The 26813-nt window shown below is 42.8% G+C and overlaps 1 protein-coding gene across 1 annotated transcript; it reads left to right on the forward strand.

Moving 5' to 3' along the window:
- Nucleotides 1-7277: 7277 nt before the first annotated feature.
- arl5a (ADP-ribosylation factor-like 5A) lies at nucleotides 7278-24543 on the forward strand. Its single transcript, XM_080478776.1, has 6 exons — nucleotides 7278-7686; nucleotides 21529-21589; nucleotides 21676-21823; nucleotides 22839-22922; nucleotides 23647-23798; nucleotides 23889-24543. Exons 1-6 carry the CDS (start codon nucleotides 7641-7643, stop codon nucleotides 23935-23937), a joined length of 540 nt encoding a protein of 179 aa, XP_080334902.1. The 5' UTR covers nucleotides 7278-7640; the 3' UTR covers nucleotides 23938-24543.
- Nucleotides 24544-26813: the final 2270 nt, after the last annotated feature.

Consider the following 26813-nt stretch of genomic DNA (forward strand, 5'->3'; position numbering starts at 1 on the left):
TTGGTTATCCACCTTAAACTCCCTCCAGACTGCTGGTTGATCCTCTCAGTGGCTTCAGGCTGCTCACCTCAGTTTACGGCAGGTCGCACACGGTTCAGCTTTACGGCAGCTGATGGGAAAAAGTTTTATTTAATTTTTTTAGATCTGCGGGGTGATCGGCTGGATTTACCGATTCCTGATCAGTCACAAATCACCAATATCGGCCCCGATCCGATATCTACCGATCTGATCAGGACATCCCTATGGAAAAGTATCAATAAAGTACCAGTAATAGGGTGCTCTATTAATAGTATGTATCATTTACCAATGAAAGTGAAAAAGTATCAGTAAACTGCCAATAATAGTGAAAAAGTATCAATAAACTATCAGTAATAGTGAAAATCAGTTGCCAATAAAAGTGAAAAAGTATCAATAAAGTCGCTGTAATAGTAAGAACGTGTAAGTAAGAACCTACCAATAAAAGTGAAAAAGTATAATCATTTTTTTAAGTAATAGTGAAAAAGTATCAAGAAACTATCAGTAATAGTAAAGAAGTATCAATCAATTGCCAATTAAAGTGAAAAAGTATCAATTACATTAGTCAAGACCGAATAAACCCAAAATAAAGTAAGTCAAGACAGGCGATTTTTGAAAAAATACATCAATTTCATTCAAACCAGATAGATAGAATTTATTGTCTGACCCAAGGGTGTCAGAAATGTGTCTTTGACAAGGATCAAAATTGCATAACACACGCACAAATAAAGGCATTAATAACAACAACACTCATAAAAGACAATATTACAACATTATTACTTAAAATAAGGGAGAAGAGGGGAAAGGACCAGCTGCAAGTGGTTTAAGTACTTGGAGTTTAGTTCCCTCTGCTGGTGAGGCTGTGACTGCAGATGGAATGAAGGATTGTTTCTATATGGTTTTTCTGGCCAGTGGGACTTTATAGCTTCTGCTGGTGGGAGGAGGGTGGGAGGAGGGTGGATGAGTGATGGAGGGGGTGGGAGGAGGGTGGGAGGAGGGTGAGTGATGGAGGGATGGAGGAGGGTGAGTGATGGAGGGGTGGAGGGTTCCTCTGTGATCAGGATGGCTTCCCTGATGACAGAGCGCTCTTCCAGGAGGGACAGTAGAGTTTGTGTTGAGCCTCTTATTCTGCTGGCTGGTCGGTGATGCGGGATCGTTTTATTTCCTGTTTGCTGGTGAGGAAGTTGTACCAGGATGTGATACTGAAGGTGAGAATGGATCCTATGAGTGACTGGTAAACCATTGTTAGAATCTTTTTACTGATGTTGAAGTGCCTTAGCTTCCTGAGAAGATGGAGACGCTGGAGCGCTTTACTGTAAATGGTGTGGGAGTGTGTTTGGAAGGACAGGCGGGTGTCTCTGTGTCCCTCCATACTTAAAGCAGAGTACACTACAAAACTATAAAACAAGCTACATAAAAACAAAACAGTAAATCACATGAAATTAAAACATCTATATAGGAGTCACGTTGGCAAGATGGCTGCCTAGGTAAAACGCTCCGTCGAGCAGTGTTTAATTTATCCTGAAAATTTTGTCCACGACCACGAACCAACGGATGTAGCGTACCAGAAGACTGCATAACTGCACGAGGATGTCGAAACCAAAGAAGAGCGTGACCAGTGGCGATATTAAAAAGCATTTGCGGGCTCAAACAACATCCCAAGATGGCGACGATGTCGGGGCCACGTGTCCCGAACCGCAGCAATTTGCTCAAGACATCGCAAATATTCTCACTGCGCTGCAGAAGATTTCAACTGACATGGCCAGCCTGGATGATATCCGGCGCACCACGATGTCGGTGGAAGGGAAGTTGTCTGCACTTATTACACGAGTGACCGACGTGGAGAAGAGGGTGGAGTAGCTGGAGGACGTGGACAAGACGATGAAAGCATCCTTGGAAGCTAACCCAGTGGCTACCAGGGCTGAGGTGGACGACCTTCGCGACAAACTCGAGGATTTAGAAAACTGCAGCAGGCGTAATAATCTCCGCTTTGTGGGAATACCAGAAGGCAGCGACTCTGGAGACCTGACAGAGTTTGTTGGCAGGCTGTTACAATCGGTTCTCGGCTGGGAAAACACCGTGAAGCTACCGGAGATTGAACGGGCCCATCGAGGCCCCGCACCGCGGCCAAGCCCAGGGGAGAGACCGCGCACAATCCTGGTCCGGTTCCTGAGGTCGGGGGACAGGGAGCTGGTTCTGCGAGCAGCACGGAGTAAAGGAGAGCTGCGGTGGGAAGGCAAGCGGATCAGGATTGTTCCTGATTTTGCGAGAGCCACTCAGGCGAATCGGGAGCAATTCAGAGAGGCAAGAAGGTCCTTCATACTTGGAATGTAAAGTTTGTTCTGCTGTTCCCGGCCACCCTGTGGATCGAGTGCAGCGGGGGCCACAAGAGCTTTAAAGACCCCAAACCAGGGGGGCCACAAGAGCTTTAAAGACCCCAAACCAGGGGGGCCACAAGAGCTTTAAAGACCCCAAACCAGCGATGGGCTTCATTGAAAAAATGGAAGCTCAGTGACATTTGAACTTCACGTGAGTCTAACTGTGCAGGGATTACTTGGTTAATAGCGGTTAATAGAGTTTCACATGATAATATATGATAAATTTGGTTGGTGGTGGACGGTTCCAAAGTATAATGTTGGTGGAGGTGATGGAGTCACTCAATCGACGGATCACTGTCCGACAGGTGTGCTGTGTTGTTCTATTAGGTCCAGAGTTCAGGTTAATGCGCCTTGTGTTTTTAGTTGGGTGGTGGTGGTGGTGGTGGTGGTGGTGGTGGTGGGGGGGGGGGGGGGGGGGGGGGGGGGGGCAATGTTACAGTTTTGAAATAGGATAGGAAATATGGCTTTGTGTATGTGTACCTGGTTCTTTTCTTTTGTAATCTGTCTATATGTCATCTAGAATAAATAATGTGCATTTCACATCCTGGAGGGTGGAGGGTGGAGGGTGGAGGGTGGAGGGTGGAGGGTGGAGGGTGGAGGGTGAAGGCACTCGGGCATTTAAATAAGCGGAAGAAAATGATGTCGGTACTGAAGTCCAAACAGGCTGATATAGTATTTATGCAGGAAACACATTTATCCGGGTTAGAGTCGGATACATTATGCAGAGATCAGGTTGGTCATGTGTATAGTAGTGGGGGCTTGGGTCAGAGTAGGGGAGTAATAGTTCTAATTAATAAAAAACTGCAGTTTAAATGTATTAAGGTATTTAAGGATACAGAAGGCAAGGTAATTATAATTTGGGCAGAAATACAGTTTCAACTGGTTACATTAGTTAATATTTAAGCTCCAAATGGGGGTGAGACAGATTTCTTTGGCGAGCTGGAGGCTAAAATTCAACATATGGGAAATGATCAAATTGCAATTGGAGGAGATTTTAACTTAGTGATGGATCCAGTTCTGGACCGAAGGAGCTCCGTCAGGTGAAGGAGCTCCGTCAGGTGAAGGAGCTCCGTCAGGTGTAGCAGCAAGAAAGCTGCACAGACAGTCCAAAGTCTGGGTGAGAATTCTGGATTAATTGATGTGTGGAGAACTTTAAACCCAACCAACAGAGATTACACCTTCTTCTCTGCTCCTCATAAGACCTTCTCTCCTATAGATTTCTATCTGATTTCCAAATCTCTTTTGAAGTGGGACATTATATGCTCAGTTGGGAGTATCTTGATATCAGATTATGCCTCAGTACTACTCGAGTTGCTTCCTGTTATTGAGAAGATTTGAATGCCAAGATGGAGGTTCAATTCTTCTTTACTGCAAGAAGTTGAATTCATGGAGGCGTTGAGGAGTCATATTAACTCTTACATTGCTGTAAATGTCCCCACTGCGCCCCCTGCTGGAGGAGCTTGGGAGGCTCTCAAGGCAGTGGTAAGAGGGTTTGTCATACAATATGCGTCACATAAGAAAAAGAAAAGTATTATGAAGCAGACGGACCTTGAGAGCAAAATTAAGAAATTGGTAACTGATTTGAAAAGGTGCTTCAATACTAATGGTCTCAGAGAATTAACTAAACTAAAATATGAATATAACTGTATCCTGTCTCAGAAAGTAGAGTTTTAGGATGAGACAAAAATACTTTGAATCTGGGGACAAAATGGGGAAATTGTTAGCTCACGGCTTAAAACAGAGGGAAGTATCTTCACTGATCCCTGCAATCCGAGCCCCAGGAGGAGACCCCCTCACTAAATCTGTTGATATTAATAATGCCTTTAAAGACTTCTATAGGGAGCTGTATACGTCGGACTGTAGTAATGAGGATGAGAATATGAAAGAATTTTTTGAGAAATTAGACCTACCAAAATTATCCGAAGAACAAAAGAAAGATCTTGATTCCCCAATAACTCAGGAGGAACTAGTGAGAGTTATTAAAGGCTTACCAAAGGATAAAGCTCCAGGCCCTGGTGGGTATACGGCAGAATCTTTAAATGTTATGTGACCGAGTTAACTCCTCTACTATATGATATGTACATGGAATCATTTGAGAGCGGGGAACTACCTCAAACGTTATCTCAAGCTCTGATTACACTCATTGTGATAAAAGACATAGACCCAAATGAGAGAAAAAATTATCGGCCTATTTCTCTGATATCTCTGGACGCAAAGATATTGTCAAAAATTTTAGCCAATGGATTGGACAAAGTTATCACCTCTCTAATACATAGAGACCAGGTGGGGATCATTACTAAATGAATCTGAACCGACAATATAAGAAGGTTTATTGATGTGATGTGGGCAGTTTCAGGCTTGGACTCTCCAATGGCTGCTATTTCGCTTGATGCTTTTGATCGGGTCCAGTGAGGGTATATGTTTAAATTACTGGAAATTTTGGGATTTGGCAGGATATTTATCAGGTGGATTCAATTATTATACTATCAACCAGAGGCCGCGGTTCAAACAAAGGGGTACATTTCTCCTTACTTTAGACAAAGCAGGGGAACCCGCCAAGGCTCACTACTCAGCCCGGGTTGGTTCTGCTTAGCATTAGAACCACTAGCAGCAGCGATCCGACAGGAGGAGAACTTTTGCGGAATTGACATTGAGGGATCTATTCATAAATTGATGTTATACACGGACGATATTTTGCTGTTTGTATCTGATCCTCGGGTATCTATTCCTTCAGTGCTTAATATAATTAACTCATTCTCCAAATTTTCAGGGTATAAAGTTAACTGGGCAAAATCAGAGGCCCTGCCACTGACAAAGGTTTGTCTCACAGCATTATTTGTCCCACAGCATTATTTGTCCCACAGCATTGTTTGTCCCACAGCATTATTTGTCCCACAGCATTATTTGTCCCACAGCATTGTTTGTCCCACAGCATTATTTGTCCCACAGCATTATTTGTCCCACAGCATTGTTTCAGGAGTGTAATTTCGCCTGGCCTAGGTTTACAATATCTCTGCATTCTGTTTCCTCCTCATCTGGGTGATCTTATTAAAGTGAACTTTGACCCACTGATGCAAAAAATCTCTGTGGATGTGAAACGCTGGTCATCATTGTCCTCGTCTCGCTGGGGTCAGGTTAATGCACTTAAAATGAATTCAATTCCAAAACTCAACTATGTGCTACATTCTCTCCCCCTACAGATTCCTCTAAGTTATTTCAAAAGATTTGATATTATTTGTAAAGATTTTCTCTGGAATGGTAAGCGCCCACAAATGCATCTTGGGAAACTTCCACAGCCTGTAGAAAGAGGGGGGCGCCTGGGACTCCCAAGACTACTCTTTTATTACTACACATACAGCTTGAGACACCTTGCACATTGGGCATTGCCTCCAGAGCGCCCCCACCATGGCACTCCTTAGAGCAATCTGCAGCAGCACCTTTAGCATTAAGAAACTGTCTGTCAAGCAAAATTAGGAAGGGTAACAAATTCCACCCTATTATATCACATCTTCAGGAGATGTGGAAAACAATTCTAAAGATTGTAGAAGTTGACCCTTATCTAAATTGTACATCCAGTATTTGGCTGAATCCAAACGTTTGTATTAATAAAGTTTCCTTCTTATGGACCGAATGGTTGGATAAAGGGATTTGCACTATGGGGGACCTGTACAGTGGGAATATAATTAAATCATTGGAGGATCTATCACAACAATATGGGCTGGGCAGGAACCACATGTGGAAGTACTTTCAGATTCGTCATGCTTTGAAAAGAGTGTTTAGTTCACAGTATCAGGCCCCACAGACTGCAGATCCAGTAAAGGCAATTTTTAAGATATTTGGGGGGGGGGGGGGGCTTCAAAATATTACAAGCGGTTGTTCAGCCTCGGTGAGAATAAAAACATGGCCTCTCTGAAATGGGTATGGGAAAAAGATTTAGGGATTTCTTTTGATGACCAGGAGTGGGCAGAAATATGTGCCAATGGTGGTACTGAGAGTGAGACTACTGCAGTTTAAAATATTACACCGCTTTTATTGGACACCAAGTAGATTATTTAGAATGGGGTTGCTAGATTCAACATTATGTTAGAAATGTAAACACTGTGATGGTACTTTAATACATGTGCTGTGGTCTTGTCCACAAATTCAACTGTTCTGGATGAGAATACATCATTTTATACAAAATGTACCAGGTGTACACTTGGATTTCTGTTCATCATTGTATGTTCTTGGACACTCAAAGGTTTTGCTGAATTTGCCTAATGCACTGAAGGACTGGACACAGACTGTGATCAGAATTGGAAAACAAATTCTGCTCAGACACTGGAAATCCACAGGAACTCCCGTATTTGATGAACGGACTGCTGAACTGTCAAAGGTTGCTGCTTATGAAAACACGTCTTACAGGATCACCAATAAGGTGCACAAATATAAACAGAAATGGGGCAGATACAATGCAATGATGACTGCATGAGGAAGGGACGCGGTATGTCCACAACTATAAAACAGAACCTCAGTTTCTTATGTTTTTTTTTTTTGTTTGTTTTTTCTCCGGTTTTGTTTTGTTTTTTGTTTAGTTTTTCTTTTAGTACCAAAGCCATACAGAATGAGTCAATGGTCTCCCTCTGTTTGTTCTGTTGGGTGGGGGGGGATTGTGTTTGAAGAGTTTTATACATTGATATGTATATATAATTGTGTTATGTTTGTGGAAAAATAATAAAAAAATTTAAATTAAAAAAAAACAAAAACATCTATATAAAAAAACTATATATAACTATATATATACTATAACTACAATAGATAACCAAATAATTTCAAATAAGCTAAAACAAATGACATTAAATCAACAACCGAAATTGTCTGTTCCTGAGCGGAGTCTCTTTCTGCGCATGCGCAGCGGTGACAGCGCAGCGCCTGCCTTCACCACCACCGCCAGCTGTTTGGAACTGACTGCTGCTCTGCTCTGCTCTCGCTCCCACTCTGGTTCCCACAGAGCCACCGCCACGCGGACACCTGCGTGTTTCTGTGTGTGTGTGTGTGTGTGTGTGTGGGGGGGGGGGGGGGGGAGGTGGAAATATCCGCTGAGTGTACTCCGCAGAAGAATGGCGGCCGTCCCGGGAAGCCGCGGCCGCTCTCCGTCGGTGTAGGTAGCGGCTAGCTGGCTGCTGGAGTTGGAGCCTCTGTGTTGTCACCGCCAAGCGAAGCTGGGAGATCCGTACAAGCTGGCATCGAAACCCGTCCTCGACAGCCATGGGGATATTATTCACCAAGCTATGGAGGCTTTTTAATCACCAAGGTAAGACTGGGCTCCCGCCTTTAATCCTAAAAGTGTCGAATCCGTGGAGCTAAAAGTGAAGGCCCTGCTCGGGTCTCACGAGCTCATTAGCCTTCATATATCAGTTGTGTCTTTAGAAGTGCACACAGGTGGCAGGCTGGCTCGTCTATCTGTTCAGGCTGGCTCGTCTATCTGTCCAGGCTGGCTCGTCTATCTGTCCAGGCTGGCTCGTCTATCTGTCCAGGCTGGCTCGTCTATCTGACCAGGCTGGCTCGTCTATCTGTCCAGGCTGGCTCGTCTATCTGTCCAGGCTGCCTCGTCTATCTGTCCTGTGCTTTCAACATTGTTGTCAGTGTTTCGCCATTTTAAGTGTAGTTTTGCCTTAACTCTGTTAACTCTGTATTTCTGATGCAGTCCGGCAGTGCAGGTATGTGAAAGCAGGTCGATCCGTGTGAACTGAGCCTGAATCAGTAAGCAGCTCATTACGAAACGTGTGTAACATGAACACCGAGCCCTGGCTGACTGGTGATGGCTCCACAAGCAGCACAGTGGGGGTCAGCTGCATCAGCACAATGCTCTAGACAATAAGGGTCCATGGAGGACTTCACACTGAAACGCTGTACTCTCACCTCATTGTGCAGCCAACAACAATAAATAGACAATACCGAGTTGGACCTGTTTAGGTTAGGTTTAATGACCAGCTCTTTTGTTCTGATGTTTAGAACAAAGCAGAATATAGTAAAGATCTATGCACGGATTCCAAATACCTATAGGGCCACAACCCTGCATATTTTATCCAACGCACCTCATGGGGGGTTTTTCCACCAGAAAGAACCAGGTTCTAGTTCTGGTCCAGGGCCAGCCTTAGCAACAGTTCTTTGTCTTTCCACTACCAAAAGCCCCGGCCTATCAGGGGCTAAACTGGTGCTAAGCTGACCCCACATTGTTGCTGGGCCAGAGCGGAGCCAGACTGGGGTCAGACGCATCATCAGCTGGGGGCGGAGTTGTCTCTGGAGTTGTCTCTGGAGTTATCTCTGGAGTTATCTCTGGAGTTATCTCTGGAGTTATCACTACCTACAAGGCGGAAGCAAGGTTGAACCGGCTTTCTGAAAACTCCAGCGAACATGTAGCCCCGGAGTGGTTATAGAGAAAAACATAAAGAACGCGTGGGGACGATATAATAAGTCATTCCCTGAAGTTAATAATACGAGGGAACGAGATTATTTAATCCGCGTTCGCGGCGCCGCGGCTCTCAAGAGCGCTGCCGTGCTCGGTGGATATAGAATTTAGAAGCAGTTTTCCTTTGTTCTTTTTCTCACGTTTTTCATGGTAACATTATTATAACTAGCGTCACGTCGCAATCCAGTGTGAGGCTGCATTGCGCTCCGCTATGAGACGCTCCATTGTTGTTTTCTAACCCACAGAACTTCTTTATAATGAATACTTTTAGTTCATCAGCAACTACTAAACAAACTACATACTGCTGTAAATGAAAGCTGGAGTTTATAGGCATAAAATGAGCCTTTTAACGGCTTCACGTGAAAGAGAATTTTAATCAGTGTCTTTACGTAGGTTACCATGGAAACGTCTGTAAAGCAGCGTTCTATCATTCTACACCTCCATTCCTCCATGTTGAAGCTTTTGATTCAGACACGTCCAAAAATAAAGGGAAAGCAGCAGAAAGTCACAGTGTGTAATGCTCAAATGTTGAAAAATAAGCCCCAAACTCATCCACGTGTTATTTTTCCTCTCTATGTCCACTCTGGGGCTCCGGACTAAAACAAGACGGACATGAAAAAGCACCAATAGAGACAAGAAGAGACGTAATGTCTTCTGGCTCTTTGGTGCATCAGAGGTTCAGGTCAGACTAGATGGAGTGACCCGGACTAAACCCATGAATACAGGCTGTGTCCTGGTTCCTGGATGAGCGCGAAATTGTTGAAATCAGTGACGTAACACGTTTTGGTGTGCTCATTTAAGAACTGGCCCTGGCACTGGCCCCGAACTACAACCTGGTTCTTTAAGGTGGAAAAGCCCTGATGGAAACACCATGCTTACTGTGAATAAAGATTTAGGGTCATTAATGTAAGAGTGGGGACATTTTTAAACGCCGCCTTAGCTTTGATGTGTGGATGGGCAAAATGCACGTTTGTGGAAAAAGGTGACGTCATTGCCCCACCTCTCGAACCATGGCCCCGCAACCCTCTCCATGATGTCACTGAACAGCAACAACAACAACTGCGGACATCATGCTGCAGAAGCTACTGATGCTATTTGGTTTAATAAGGCGAGACATTGGATTCGTCAAATACGAGGACAAGCAGGAGCATGGTCTTAGTTGAGTTTGTCTGTTTGTTTGGTGTGAGATTAAAACATAGTTTCAGGCAGCGAGTCGTCCAGCCGTCATTTGGACGGTCAATTTTCGGAAAAGACGACCGAATAAATAGTGAACAGGTTGTTCAAAGCCGTCTAAAGTCTGTCTATAACAGGGGTCCTCAATTACTTCCCCCCCAGGGCCAAAATCTGTCCAGCTTGCCAAACCAAGGGCCGGAACCGTCGCAGGTTTTTTGCACAATGTCAGTAAAAGTTGTTTTAATTGCAAATGTTAGCTACTGTTACATTATTATTATTGTTGTTATCATTATTATTATGAGTAATAGTAGTCAAGGTGGTTGTAGTAATAAGTTAAGCCTGGGATTTTCAAAGTTTGTGTTGAGGGTGACATAAAAAAGCACTTTTGAAAAAAGTAAGTGTAAAACCAACTATCTAATTATTTAGTGACTGAGAGAGACGGAGACAGAAACACAGGAGAGATTTACAGTTTGTTACTTTTTAAATTCCATAATTGTTGTTTCAGTGCTGCTTTGGTTTCTCTTCTCATTTCATCCATTTGTTTTTAATTATTTGAAGTATAAAAACTGATATATAACTTATTATTACTATTGTTGTATTTTTTGTTCTAATACACCAGTTAGATGCCAAATAAACAAAAACGAATGAATTCACTGACCAAACAGTGAGAAAAGTGATGGGATGAGGAAATCCCTCTGATGTATCCTGTCGTCTCAGTCCTGAGGTCAAGATGAGCATCAGAAAGTCTGTTTCTGATTCTGTTTCTTTAAGTCAGAGATCAGAGGTGAAGAACACTCCTCCACCCAATCCTCCACCCAATCCTCCACTCTTCTTGTTGCAGTACTATCAGACAGTTACCAAGATCATTTTCCATCATTCCTGCCACATTCCTGAGTTCTTCATGTGACCTAATGCATCTGAAGATGGTTCTTAAAAGGGCCTGACATTCCTCATATTCCTGGAACATCTTTTTGGCTCCAATAAAAATAATAATAATCTTTCAAGAACATCAAGAACCACCTGTACTGGTGAAGTTAGTAACTGAGCGTGTGGATTAGTAGTGATGTGTTGATGTGTTCTACAGAGTGTCAGCATTCGCTCCCTGCAGCATCCTCCTCTCTGATCAACTCCATGGAGGTTCTCTGAATGCTGAGCACTCTGGAGTGTGTCCACTGTTCAGTAGCTGCTGGGAGAAGAACTGGGGGGGTGGAGTCATGGGGGGGTGGAGTCATGGGGGGTGGAGTCAGATGTTTTTATACCCAGTTGCTGACCTGACTTACCCGGCGCCTCCACAAGATGCACCTGAGACGGTGATTCTCATGTCCTCTGCTGCTCGATGCGTCCTGGCCAGCTGGACACGTCTCTCACAGCAAAATCCACAACTGATCAGAACAGATTCTCCACATTCTCCACATTCCTGACAGATTGATGACAGAAAAATACGATACGCAACGGCCCATTTCAGCCCGCCGCAGCGGACAGCTCCGGTCTGCGGCTGATCAAGTATGGGTCAGTAATATAAAACTAACCTGTTCAGTCCAGGCAGTCACAGTTCAACTGAAGCTTTTCTACTTTGCGCTTTTTCACACTGCAGCTTGTGTTGTTTCTGTGTTTAATTTTGAGTTACTTCGCAGGTCGTAAAATTGAAATCCGTGGATGTCCGAGGAGAGCTCTCATTGATGTATTTACGTCAGACACGCACAGACTCCGGCTCCAACTACGGTGTGGGATGAGGTCCAAACAAGTTAGAGCAGCACATTTTCCCCCACAAATCCCTCTTTATTTCACGTTGATGGGCAGCTGATGGGCCGGCGCCTATTGAGGACCCCTGGTCTATAATGTCCTTCACTACACGTCATGTCTAATTTTGTTTAAATCCTTATTTTTTGCCAAAATAGAGCAAATTATCGTCTCAAGTACACAACTCGCAACTGACTGCCGGTTAGGGCTGAACGATCAATTGCATTTGCGATATCGCGATATGATAAAACAGAATTTTCTAATCGCAAGGGCTGCTATTTGACTGCTCACGTGATCTGGTCACTTGATGACTCGCGCGTCCTGCGCGTGTCATCTGCCCGAACGGGCTCTTGGTTTCTAGGGATGGAGCGATCCGATCCAGGATCGGGTTCCGATATCAACATAATTCACTGATCAGTAATTTCTGATCCAACCTGCAGAGATTTCTGCCCCATGATCCTGGTCTGCTTCACGGTGCTGAAATGATCCCCAGTGTTTCCCTGCTGCTGCTCTGCTCGCTGGCTGCAAACTGTGGACTGGATTTCCTGAAGGGAGGCGGGTCTCAATGAGACCAGGAGGAATGAGTCAGGAAATCCAGTCCACAGTTCTTAGCCAGCGAGCAGGCTAGGGAAGTAGCACTGTGCTATCCAACTTTTCATGACAACATGTTGCTGTTTGGAGGGATTTTACACTCAAAACACCACAAAGCAACACAGCAATGTGGATGTTAGCAAAGCAACACAGCAACGTGGATGTTAGCAAAGCAACGCAGCAACGTGGATGTTAACAAAGCAACACAGCAACGTGGATGTTAGCAAAGCCGTAGTCCAGCAGGGCGGCGCTCTGCAGCCAGACGTCAGCGTTTTCAAACTCCAGCTCTGGGAGGAGAACAGCACTGACATCAAAACAATGAGCAGCAGCTCCTCCAGGCTGTCAGCAGGCGATTCACACCTCCTTGAAGCTGCGTCCTACTCCACGCTAAACTCCCTGAAAATAGTCCCAATCATTTGTGTTGTGTTCGAGCTGGAAGCACTGCTGTTGCTGCTGCCTTGCTCAAGAATTTCCCGAGAGATTAATAAAGTCATTCTGAGCTTTTAAAGATAGAACTAGTTTATTATGAGATGATGACGTCACGCAGACCCCCACATTGTCCACATGGAACTAAAATACTTAGTGCTGCTTCTTTTTCTGTCCTGATATTAACCTCAAGTTGTCTTTTGAGAGAATACATGCATACATTAGTACATTTCAAACTTTACTGTAGAGAGGAGTTTATTACAGCCTCATATAAAATCAACAATAATGATGATATTAATAATGTTAAAGCAAACAGAGCTCTCCTATCAGAATCGTATCAGCAGATATCCAAATTAAAGAATCAGATCGGAAGTGAAACAACGTGGATCGGTGCTTCCCTACTGCAGTGTAGATGAGCAAACTGCTGAAAATCCTTAATGTCCAGCGCAGCATTAGTATAGTGACCCAGCCTGGTTTAGGGCTTTGATCAGCACAATGGACCAGCGCTTGGCTTGTTGTGGTGAACGCTTACAAGACTGCAAGTCACAGTACTTAGTAAGTTTACTACTGTAATTGAAGTAGAAGATAAATAAACTGTCTTTCATATTAATACATGCTTCATTTGACTTTATCTTAACATAAGCCTCGCCTATAAGAAAGAACAATTTATGTATAATAAATCTGATATTGTTTATTATAATACATTGATTTATTGCTTGTTTGTGGAAAAATACATGAGAGGAGGACCTTGAAAAAATAATCGCATATTAAATCGCAATATTGAGGAAAAAAAATCGCAATTAGATTATTTTCCAAAATCGTTCAGCCCTACTTCTGGTTTTGTATTACGCCCAGTAACGAGCAACGTGATTGATCAATTGATACCATGTGGTTTATACATTTTGAAAGGCGGCCTCTGATTGTTTCCTAATTCTCTGACATCCTGGTGCGTTCAAATGCTGAAGCAGAGAGGAGGAATTTTCCTTCCAAAAGGCTGAGGAATTCTATCTGCAGAATCGACACAGGTGGGACTAGTGTTGTGACGATACCAACATTTTGGTATCGATACCGATACCACCATGTAGTTCGATACTTTTCCAAATAAACAGAGAAGACAAAAAAGTCATTAGATCAGCCTGTCTTAAGTAGGACCAATGTCTTTAAATGGTTTGTTACTATGCAGTAATCTGTATAACATTAAATGGCTAAAATTAAATATTTTCATATTATATTCTTTTATATTATTTATTATATTTATAATACTAATATTTATAATAGCTTACATTTTTTTCCAGAGCTATATTTTCATGGTATATAAGTTACTAGCTGTGGTTCTTTGAACTCCTTCTGCAGGTCTGGGTGTTTGTCCTTCAGGAGTTTAGCAGGTTAGTAGTGTAGCAGGTTAGTAGTGTAGCAGGTTAGTAGGTTAGTAGTGTAGCAGGTAGGTAGTGTGGCAGGTTAGTAGTGTAGTAGGTTAGTAGTGTAGCAGGTTAGTAGTGTTTCCACTCTTAACCAGACGTGTTCTCTAACACTGTTTACACAGTGGAGCTTCAGTGTTGATGGAGACACCGTGCTCTTTTGTTTTGAAGACAAAGTACTTCATATAGTACTTCTAGTACCTGTTGTTTCTACAAGTTACGGCCTTGTGGCTGTAGCAGTATTTCTCTCTCTCTCTCTCTCTCTCTCTCTCTCTCTCTCTCTCTCTCTCTCTCTCTCTCTATCTCTCTCTCTCTCTCTCTCTCTCTCTCTCTCTCTCTCTCGGATATGTGTAGTAGTCTGTAGAAATATGTACTCGTCTCGGACTGGCGTTAAGATCGACCCCTGCCCGCCCGCTCTGGTCACCGGCCAATTACTTTTTGTACGCCCAGATTTTTGGGATGGACACCCAAAACAAAAATGTCTGCCTAAAACAATACGCAGGAGTATTCTCTCTGTCTTCCTCTACGTTTTTGATGTATTTCTGTTACAGCACCACCTAAAGGTCTGGCATATGTACTACATTGTTTTGAGCCATGGGCATTGTGACGTGTGGACTGAAATCTTATTAAGAATTATGGGAAGAAAAAACAGGTTGTTTTGGCTGGTGTGGACAGGGCCTTACATGACAATGTTTCAAATGAAAATGCACTGTTTTCTCATGTTTTCTTTTGCAAGAGCATCATGTTTACACATCGATGTTGTGAAAAGTGTTGCTATTTGTTTTTATTATAAAACCCCATACATGCCTGCAGAGAACAATGTGCTATAAGCGGTAACAATGGGAGTAGTTGGATTGTTATTACGATGACTGTCCACTATAAAACTACCAAGTCCCAGGTCCCAGTCCACTTTCTCAAAAAGCTGTTATTTTCCAAAAGCATGAGAATGATCAAAATGCCCCCAGTTTCTCCAGAATACTTGTTGTACATGTACCAGCGTGCTTTTTATTTTTGGCATTTGACACCAATTTCTTGAGTTGGTGTTCAAATGGTGTGCTTCCCACACGTTGGACCAATCTTAATCTGTAATTCTTGAAAACATGCATATGTTTTAATTGCTATTTACCTTTTTTTTGCCCCAGCAGCTTTAGTCATTTGAGCTGTTTTCACTATTTTAGCCTAATTAGCATTTTTACCTGATAAATGTTTAAGCTGTTTTTAGAAATGTTCGCTTTTTGAGCAATTGTACATAGATATATACAGTGGTGTGATAAAGTGTTTGCTCCCTTCCTGATTTCTTACCTTTTTGCATGTTTCTCACACTTAAATGTTTCAGATCATCAAACAAATTTAAACATTAGTCAAAGATAACACAAGTAAACACAAAATGCAGTTTTTAAATGAAGGGTTTTTATTAATGAAGAAGAAAAATATCCAAAGCAACATAGCCCTGTGTGAAAAAGTGTTTTTCTCTTTGACTAATGTTTAAATTTGTTTTTCTGATCTGAAACATTTAAGTGTGGAAAACATGCAAAAAGGTAAGAAATCAGGAAGGGGGCAAACACTTTCTGGCACTACTGTACTTGATAACCAGCTTTGCAAGTTATCCATCCCAGTAAATATTAGGCTACGTGAGGCCAGATAACAACAGGGTTGCGCCTGCTTCATAGTACAAGCTTTTGTTGGCAGTCATCTACTTGTGCCTGATAGTTGAGCATTAGTTTTAATTGGGTCTGTTGCAGCAGCATAATCTTCTAAAACGTTCTTTGCCGGAGTCCCCAGGAACCACCCATTCATTTGACTGAGGTGTACTGCAATGCTAAATGCTCTGAAACAGGCTTCACATGGCCCCAATGACCAGGACTGAGGACAAAACTGATGTGACTTGCGGAATTCAATCCTCTTATGATCTCTCATTGCTTTTTCGTTCTGCCGTATATTTGGGAACCAACATGTTCAATGTAAGTAAGAGTGCCATAAGTCTGAACCTATCTGTGAATTAAACTCCCATTTGCATCTATCCATCCTGTCCCTGGAGTCTGCAGAGCTTCTATTGTTAACCCTGTATCTAACCCCAGCTGCACCTCCAAGCCTTCAGGAAGTCTTTGCACAGCTGTGCCCAGATGATGGATTCAGCCTCGTTCAACAACACAGGCACACAAATGAAGGACTAATACAATGGCAGCAGGAAGTTATTCACCGGTATAGTCGGCCAATTACAATCAAAAACTGTTGAGTGCACACTGGACCACTAGTGTTTTGAATGCTGGGAATGGAAACACACAACCTCAATCACACCTTTAGAATTATTATATTATCTAAGAATCGATTCGGAAATGACTGGGAACTCAGCCTGTGACCAGAACTAATTTGGCTGGACAATATATTGTCCTACAAATTATTGCCAATAAATGATAATTGTGACCAAATTAACCACAAATGTAATAATAATATATCATAATAATGCAAGTATACCCTATAAATGCAATACACTTTTATTCCTCATTCTTTACCATTATAATTAGAATGTCAAGACCTTTTAAATAACTTAAATAAATAAAACAAAAAACTGCACTTGAATAAAAATAACAACCATAAACAATAAAATATTCATTGTACATCATGTTCAAATGTGGTTTAAAAACTTTCCTTTTTGCAATCCAATAATGTATTTGTGGGAGGATAAGAAGACGCTTAAGCTTAATGACATATACAAGCAAATCATTTGAGAAAAGTATACTCTTTGACTTCCTGTGTGAAAAGAGAAAAACCTTGCAACCTCCGTGCAGCCTGCATGTAGAGCTGTGACAGTTTGCTCAGTGAGAATGCATGCACGCAGATTATTATGCACCTGTGTGACAAAAGGTTTTGGTTTTTTGTAATTCAGGCTGTTATTTGTCTCTGTGCCAGCTGTCTGTTTGCAAAGCTGCACTCATGCTCCGGTACAGGCCACATTTCATTTACAGATGTTTGAATTTCAGGTTGAACCATCAAGTTATGAAAGTGTCTGAAGTGACATGAATGTGAAATTCCACCACAAGTTTTCTTCAGGCATCTTAAACAGCCTAAAATAACTTATATTCATTAGTACTTTGTTGTCACTTGTCTTCTCTGCTCTAAATGTGGTTGGTTAGTTGTGGTTTCATACTCATACATACAAAATGATATCCATATGCTGTGTGATTGAAAAATAAGTGGGTATTATCTGTGATCTGTTATGTTCAGTCAGCATTGCTTGCACCCACATCCACATCCTCAGCAGTATCTAAAATCTAGATCAGTGGTGTCCAAACTCCATCCTGCAGGGTTTAGCGCTCTCCTCGTTGCAGCACACCTCATCGCAATGAGAAGCTTGTTATTGGGCTTGTTCACAACCTTGGTGATGACATCATCATCAGATTCAGGTATGCTGAAGCTGGGAGAGAACGAGAACATGCAGCACACCGGCCCTCCAGGACCGAGTTTGGACACCTCTGAGCTAGATTCTCTATTTTTTTCTCTAGAATGATGAAGCCATTCCCCACCCTACCCTTCCTCTGATTGGCTAGGACTCACTTTCGCATTCACTGAGTTAATTGGTTAATGTCTATGTTTACCGTGCAGCGTGAGGGCTGACAAGCCAATCAGAGGCACAATTAGCAAGGCAGCACAAATGATTGGAACTACAGTAGAACCTGTAAGGTCGCCCTGGTAAGAGCGACACCCTGTACTGGAAACGTCACTGGTGCACCGACTTAATTTAACTATTAACCCTAGGGCTGCCACGATTAGTCGACGAGTCACGATTAAGTTGACTATTAAAATCTTCGACAACTAATTTAATAGTCGACCCGTCATTTTTTTTTTATCTTTGTTTTTCTCTCAAAACTGCTGCGGGACCTTCCACTGCCATGTCACCCTTTCTGTCCTTGACACACATGCGCAGTAGAGGTAGTCGGGGTCAACTGTGACGTCACCGGAATTTCTACCAGACGGACTCTGGTATCATGGCTACCTGGCGGCAATGGAGCTCAGAGTGTGGAGCATTTTAAGAAAACAAAAGAGAAAAGTGTGCAATGCAATATCTGCAAGACAGAACTGGCTTTCCACGGCAGCACAAGTGCGATGCACGAGCACCTGAACAGGAAGCACGTTGTGGCTCGTGACAACGATGAAGAGGAGCCTTCGTCTCCGTATGCTAACTGGCTACTTAGCTGCTAATATTAGCGTAAACAAAGAGCTAACTAACGACTTACTCATAAAGCGGTAAACGTTAACAGTCGTGAGCACTGAGCACAAAATGCACTTTTGTTCTATTTGAGTCCGTGAGACCAAAACTTTAATAATTCCTTCGTTCAGGTGCCTCCCTCTTTGTTCTTGTTTGCTGCCAAAGGCAAATTAAGGAAAGAAAAAAACCTAAAAAATAAGGTTGAAGTATTTATTTTTGTGTTGTTTAGGCCTTTTCCTTACTTTACTCAGCTGTTTGCACTTTATGCTTCACAGTTAAACAAGTGTTTGTTGCTACCAGCATATATAAGAGCAGCTTCATGCTGGTGCAATAAGCTGGATGTTTTACATTCAATTTACGTTTGATCTGATTAGTCGACTTATCGCAAAAATAATCGGTGATTAGTCGACTATCAAAATAATTGTTTGTGGCAGTCCTGGTTAACACACCTTAATGAGGACAACCTTCCTGACGAGGACAACAGACGGGTTCTCCTGGTAAATTTCAAGCTGAGCGACACTAAAATGGCCAAAATACCTGGGCTGGACCCGAGTATTGGAATATTCAGATGTTGTGGCGCTGTTGAGAGATTAGTTTTGAGATCTGAATATTCGTCGCTTCCCCACAGCACAGTGCTGCTCTCTGAAGCTCGTCACCGTCAGCCCCTCCATGATCTCTGCATTGCGTGTCCGCAGACTGTGCCGGGCCACGGGTGCTACACGTTTGCATTCATACTACACTCTGGGGCTCACTTCCATGCGCATTCCATGACGTAACGTAACAATCCCAAAACTGTCGCCACTTCGACTGTCCGGCGTTCTCCACCTTTTGTAAAGTAGTTTCTGTTTCACTTCAGGAGTTCTGAGCCTCTGGATCTTTATTTGCTTTTAAGTTGTGATTGTTCAGACGGGAGACGGAGGATCTCCTCACACAAGAACCCAGTAGCTCTGGAGCATGAGCACAGATCGCGCCGTCACAAAATTTGGGCTGCGCAGTCAGCTGAGTGGCGGAGCCTAGCGCATAGGGTGGATGATGATTTTGACGTCACATGTACTCTGAGCACATGAAAGTTTCACTTTCCCTTAACAGCAGAGAACATAAGGCCCGAGGGCCAAAACCCACCAAGAGGCTCCAGTCTGGTCCCACCAAGCAAGGCGCTTATAGAGGATTTATACAAGGGTTATTTTTTACATTTCACTATGTTTTGTACCAGAATGTTTCATTAAAATTTACTTTATGTTGAGATTGTAATCATTTTCAGTACTAACTGTTTGATCTTGCAAAAATATAGATAATTTCATTACACACACTGTGACCACAACAAAGAAAAACTTTGAAGTGTAAATTTAGAGGTTGTTATAGCAATATTTTACCAGTCTGGTAACCCAGTCCACAGTTTGCAGCCAGCGAGCAGAGCAGCAGCAGGGATTTCAGTGACAGTGAAGCAGACGAGGCTTCGTGAATCAGAAATCTCTGCATGTTGGATCGGAAATTTCTGATCCGTGAATTTCGTTGATATCGGAACCCGATACCGATACTGGATCGGATGGGCCCCAACCCTAGTATAGATTATATACATGTAATATATCGTGTGCACCTTTATATTTTATATTTCCAATTTTATAGTTCAGTTATGCAATTTATTACATCACAATGTAGTAGTAGTCCAGAATGCATTAGAAAGCACAATTTGAAGGCCCCCCCCCATGCAAATAAAATTTTTTGTTTTGTTTTTTGTAATCTGCTTGATAATATTTTATGATTGTATAGTAAAAACAAAAACAATATATATTTTTGACCCGTATAAATATGTTCTCGACCAATATATTGACCAACACTGGTTGCTTGAAGTTCTAAAGTAAACTACAGAGAACTATCCCAAAAAGCAACAATCTGTAGTTTAATATATTAATAAAGTGATTCTGATTAGCCTCAAAGCCATGCTGTCAGGGTGAGTTAGTAAAAACACCCATAATACAACGGCTATAGAGAAGGTTTTTTGACATTTCACTGTATTTAGCATCATTAGAATTGGCTTTATGTTGAGATTGTAGTCATTTTCAGTCGGAATTGTTTGGTTTTGTGAAAATATAGACATTTTGAACAAAGTATACTCTGCACCGCAACAAAGAAAAACTTTAAATTTGAAATTTATATGTTATTATGACACTATTATTACCGGTCCCGCCCACTCGAGATGAAATTGGGTTTAGTTTAGTTCAGGGGCAACACTAAGTTTGATGTTCCTCTTCTACTCTGCAGGTTCTGAGTGGGTTTGACGCCATCATGCTCTAGTTCAGAAGTCTCCAACCTCGGTCCTTGAGCCCCGTCCTGCATGTTGTAGCTCTCTCCCAGTTGCAACCCACCTGATTGCAATGAGGGGCTGGTTATTGGGGTTTTTCACAGCCTTGGTGATGCCATTAGGGCTGCAACAACGAATCGATAAAATCGATAAAATTCCATTATTAAAAGTGTTGGCAACGGATTTCATTATCGATTTGTTGTGTCGTGCGATTTATGCGTCACTCCCCATGTTGCGGAGCCGTTTACTCCACCTTCAGAGCTTTATCAACGCTGGCTGACTGAAATAAAGTTTAAAAACAGAACCTCAGCCTGCAGAGCCAGTTGAACGGAGCGAGGCGGAGGCGGTACAGTAGAACCTGTGAAGAGCAGACCTGGTCAGAGCTCCACCCTGTACTGGACATGTCACTGTGCAGGACACATATTTACCTGGTAACACACCTTAATGAGGACAACCTTCCTGACGAGGACAACAGACAGGTTTTCCTGGTGAATTTCAAGCTAAACGACACTGAAACGGCCAAAATACTTGGGCTGGACCCGAGTATTGGAATATTCAGGCCGGTGATACGCGTAACGTAACGATCCCAAAAATCCCCGCAGAGGGTTGGAACCTTGCGCACAGGGTGGAGGACGATTATGACGTCCCGCGTACTTAAGTTTCACTTTCATTTAACAGCAGAGGACATAAGGCCAGTCTGGTCCCACCAAGCAAGGAACTTGAATCTGTCTGTCTGTCTGTCTGTCTGTCTGTACATGAGATCGAGTCCTCTTTAATTGACCCACATATTCATGTCAATTACGGTCTGTGAATTCTTTTGTTTTCAGAACACAAAGTTATCATTGTGGGCCTGGACAATGCTGGCAAGACAACGATTCTCTACCAGTTGTAAGTATCCAAATATAACGGTTCACTTACCGATTATGATGATCCACGTCATAAAGAGATCGTCTTCCACCTTTCCTGTGTTCCAGTTCAATGAATGAGGTTGTGCACACATCCCCTACGATTGGGAGCAACGTGGAGGAGATTGTCGTAAACAACACCCACTTCCTGATGTGGGACATCGGTGGCCAGGAGTCTCTCCGGTCCTCGTGGAATACATACTACACCAACACAGAGGTAACAAGGACGCACAATTCCTCCCCTTCACTTGGTAGATATGTAGACGTATAGGGACTGAATTGTTCTCTATATGGTCCGGATCTCTTCTTTATGAACTTAAATGTTTTTGCTGTTTGATAGTATTTTCTTGTCTTCAAGTAATGATTGGAAATACATCTCCCACCCACGGAAACGTCTCTGCCTTGACTTTCATTACAAATCGCTATAAAGAGAAAAACAAGTGATGATGACTTGAGTGAGAAAGCTCTCCAGTAAACAGAAACATTTTGCTGCATCTTGGGTTCCCATTAACACAACAATGGTGGTCGTCGCCACTGAGGACACAACTTTTTGAGAATGCTCTGACTCTGTAAACCAGGGAAACGCAACTTTTCTGAAACGCTGCTACTGCACATGTGATCACAGTTGTAGTAAATGGTTCTTCTGCACATGCTCGGGAGATCGACAATAAGAACTGTGTTTTCTCCAGAGTGGCATGTCTCACAGTCCATATTCTCCTGGGACTTAGTAGTTTTATTTTGACAGTCACCATAATAACAATCCAACTTGGTGGTTTTATTTTGACAGTCACCATAATAACAATCCAACTTGGTGGTTTTATTTTGACAGTCACTATAATAACAATCCAACTTGGGAGTTTTATTTTGACAGTCACCATAATAACAATCCAACTTGGTAGTCTGTCCACTAGAATGTCTGTGTTCTCCCCTTGGTAATGTTTAGAGCTCGTTGTTCTCTGCTGCATGTGTGTGTGTGTGTGTGTGTGTGTGTGGTTTCATTATAACAACCCTAACCAACAGCGCCAACATGTGAACTGCATCGTTTTCATCATTTTCGTGATTTTCAAATTATTGCTGTGTAAATACAAAACTTTTCTCAAATGAAAACTCAAAATGAGGCAGTTTCATTTGAAAGGGTTCCGTCAAGACGAGGCCTTCGATATTTTGCCTGTGGTCTGGCATTATTTTTTATTAATAGCTCTTTGTTTTTCCTCCCCTTCTCCACTGACTAGTTTGTAATTGTGGTGGTCGACAGCACAGACAGAGAAAGGATCTCTGTGACCAAAGACGAACTCTACAGAATGCTTGCACATGAAGTGAGTAGTATAACACCCTCTTTAAGCTCTCTATGAAGAAAATGTTCCTTTATGTAAATTTGACATCAGCTCATAAATTGTGTTCATTTGAATACGTCATATTTTACAAATCGATTAATGTGGGATTTCCCAGGAAACAAGACATTTTGACCAGCTGCTGAGTGTACTGTAGTAGATTCTGCTACCGTGTTCATGTTTTCACCATATTTGACTTAATAAATCAAACACAATATGTCATTGAGCAGCGGGTCTGTACTACAAATGACACAATGGATGCAAGGAGTTGGTTATTTATATGTAAAGCAAAGCAGTTTTTTCTGTCAAATGTAATTGTAGCAGTTGAAATATTTTATTTGTGTGAAATACTATGAATTTCAAATATTTGAACCAGTATAATAGCAACAGTTACAATTGTTTTTGGGCTAAATCACTCCCATGATGTGTCGCAATGTATTTTATGAATATCTCAGGATATAAAAAAAAAACTGCTTTCACATTTTCTTGTTGGATCAGTACTGTGTCTGTATTTATCTCCTATGCCATAAAAATATTCATGTCTACTGACACACAGACATTTAGGACTTTAATATTGGAATTAAAATATTGAAACATTACTGTAATGATGTATAAATATGGATTATGTTTGCCTCCCTATGTTCGAGCTTGTTTCCATTAACACGATCAGGATTTGTTTACTTTTTCATTGCTCCTTCTCTCCCTCCAGGATTTACGAAAGGCAGGTCTGTTGATCTTTGCTAACAAGCAAGATGTGAAAGGCTGCATGTCTGTGACTGAGATCTCTCAGAGCCTCCAGCTGACCTCGGTCAAAGACCACCAGTGGCACATCCAGGCCTGCTGCGCCCTCACCGGGGAGGGGTAAGAACAGCATCCAGTCCTCTCATTGTACCCCAGATGGTTTTACTGTAAGAAGAGTATAACACTCCATTCGTTTCTCTTCCACTTCAGGTTGTGCCAGGGTCTTGAGTGGATGATGTCCCGGCTGCGTGTAAGATGATGACTCTTCTCAGGAGAGTGCCATCTTTTTCTTTTTCTTTCTGCCTCCAGACACTGAGGAAGAGGAAGAGAGGCCGAGGTCAGTTGATGATGGATGGGCCCTCTCCTCTCTTTCCTGGGAAACAGATATGGGCAGACCGCTGCCAAGGATGTTAAATTCTTCTCTAATAATTTATTTTACGAGAGGTCTGAACTCGGAGACGAAACAAACAAGAACAAAAAGACCTTTCCAGAAGGACATGGGACAACAACAACGAGACTAAAATTAATTTAAACTGAATTTTCTGCACGGTTTTGTTCTTTCAGTGAAAACACAAAGGTCAGTGACGTGTCTGACGTGGACCGGTACGCAGACTTTTCCTCCAGCTGTGTGTGAGTGTAGCCCACGGTGGCCTTGCAGTATTGCCGGACTGGATGTGCTGGTTTTTATTGCCTCCCTGTGTGTACAGTCCAGTATTCTCTTATAACTCGGTGCCTGCAGCAGAATGTTCAAACGACGATGGCCGACGGTGACTGAAACATGCAGAAATGGAGGGTGTTGCTCACAAGATGCCCTCCTCCTTTCAGTCTCTGACAATAACCAGTGAATAAAGTGTTTTTATCTGTTTCAGGTGACTCGTATTGTGTCATGATTGACTGTTTCTTCTGTTAGATGACAGTAACTATCTTGAAATTCGTGTACGTACCTTATTCTTTTTTCAGTTCTTTAATGGGGCAGAATATGTCACATGGTGTCATGGTGCCTGATGCTTTTCAGGGAACATGATGAGCAGCTACAGCGGGAAGAAAGTGGAGTGAGCTAAAGAGTAAGACAGCTGAGGGATTCAGGAGGAGGAGAAGACACCAGGCCAGAAATGTAAGCAGCACACAGTTGTAGGGATTTCTTGCCTCATAAGGATCACGTGGCACCATTTCTGTAGTGCAGTCCACACAGGGGCTACTAATTATGTTGGGTTTTGGCAGTTTGCCTATTGATAGTGATTACTGATTAGTGATCATTTCAGGTGTGTGTGTGTGTGTGTGTGTGTGTGTGTGTGTGTGTGTGTGTGTGTGTGTGTGTGTGTGTGTGTGTGTGTGTGTGTGTGTGTGTGTGTGTGTGTGTGTGTGTGTGTGTGTGTGTGTGTGTGTGTGTGTGTGTGTGTGTGTGTGTGTGTGTGTGTGTGTGTGTGTGTGTGTGTGTGTGTGTGTGTGTGTGTGTGTGTGTGTGTGTGTGTGTGTGTGTGTGTGTGTGTGTGTGTGTGTGTGTGTGTGTGTGTGTGTGTGTGTGTGTGAGACCTGGGATGGAACTACAAAGAAAATGGTGGCTCACAAGAAATTCCATTCAGAATGGTGGTTATCAGGGAGGCCGCCTCGGTCTTCACCATGGGTGCTTCTAAATAGTCCCTTCTATCCACTTTTCCTGAACCCCCTGGAGGACGTCACGGGGTTAAGGAAAGGTGGTAGGAGCCTTCCTAAAGGAGTTAGGAAAGCCCATCACATTGTTTTGACAATCGGCCAACACTTCCACTCTGTGACGTCATAATAATCCGACAGCAATGAAGGTTTGTGACGTCAGCCATTGTGAAAAAACAAATTTTCTGAAAATTGAATACAAAAAGCACATTTCCCCCACTTTCCCCCCGCGGTTCTAACCTCTGATAGAATCTCAAATATCACAAAGTTTGAATGTAAATCAAAGGAAACGGCTGCCAGGTGAATAAAGAACCAATCAGAGTGAGAACAGGCTGCACTAATACTTTACTGTGTTTGTTTCACAACATCCGCATAACATTCCTAGTTTGGATCTGGGTTCTAGCTGATTTAAAGTTCTAGGCAGATTATTGCTTTAGTAACTAGCATGACCTGCTCCCTTTTCAGTCATCCTGAGTTTCCCTGAATGGGTTGAGCGGGTTCCTTTAAATGTTTTATTTGGGGCAGCATGATCTGCTCTCCTGTGGTGAAAGAGTGTTTCCTAGGCTGTAGGAGGTTCTAAAGGAAGCATCAGTGGTTCCTAGGCTGTAGGAGGTTCTAAAGGAAGCATCAGTGGTTCCTAGGCTAAAGGAGGTTCTAAAGGAAGCATCAGTGGTTCCTAGGCTAAAGGAGGTTCTAAAGGAAGCATCAGTGGTTCCTAGGCTAAAGGAGGTTCTAAAGGAAGAATTGAGCCTTTTTTCCTTTGCTTATAGAGAATTTGAATGTTCTTTATGGCCGCCACTTAAACACTTCAGGGGTGAAGGAAAAGTGGATAGGAAAGGAAATAGGAGGGACTATGTGGATGCACCCCAGGTGATGGAGAACAATCAGCTCCATTCAGAATGGAGGTTACCAGAGAGCAGGAAGACGGTCCTCTGTCTCCACCAGGTGATGGAGAACAATAGAACATGAAGCTCGTCTGTAGCGTTGCTTCCTGAGTGTCTCTGTTAAAGGAACATTTCTAACATGAGTTGGTTTGAAGGTGATCTGGAGGGTCAGACGGTGTTCAGTTACTGTCTGATGTTGTCTTTGATGTGAAATGTGTTGGTTGGTAGTTAACTGGTTAGTAAAGCAGAGATTAGCATGCAGACCCTGTGTGTGTGTGTGTGTGTGTGTGTGTGTGTGTGTGTGTGTGTGTGTGTGTGTGTGTGTGTGCGTGTGCGTGTGCGTGTGCGTGTGCGTGTGCGTGTGCGTGTGCGTGTGTGTGTGTGTGTGTGTGTGTGTGTGTGTGTGTGTGTGTGTGTGTGTGTGTGTGTGCGTGTGCGTGTGCGTGTGCGTGTGCGTGTGTGGCAGAGCTAACGTTGGTTTACAGGTTGATAACTACTCCTGATATCATGATCAATAGAACTTAATCATTAGTAATTGGATTAACACATCTTCAGAAAAGTTAAACACATAGGCGGTGCTGGGTGGGGTTCTGAACAGAAT

This window comes from Lipophrys pholis (genome assembly GCF_963383615.2).
Source record: "Lipophrys pholis genome assembly, chromosome: 13".
Classification (NCBI taxonomy): Eukaryota; Metazoa; Chordata; class Actinopteri; order Blenniiformes; family Blenniidae; genus Lipophrys; species Lipophrys pholis.

Excerpts from the sequence above, each read along its gene's own strand:
- arl5a (XM_080478776.1), top strand. The coding sequence starts at position 7,641 with ATGGGGATATTATTCACCAAGCTATGGAGGCTTTTTAATCACCAAG. Across the intron at positions 21,590-21,675 it reads ACAACGATTCTCTACCAGTT|TTCAATGAATGAGGTTGTGC; the intron begins GTAAGTATCCAA and ends CCTGTGTTCCAG. Across the intron at positions 23,799-23,888 it reads TGCGCCCTCACCGGGGAGGG|GTTGTGCCAGGGTCTTGAGT; the intron begins GTAAGAACAGCA and ends CTTCCACTTCAG.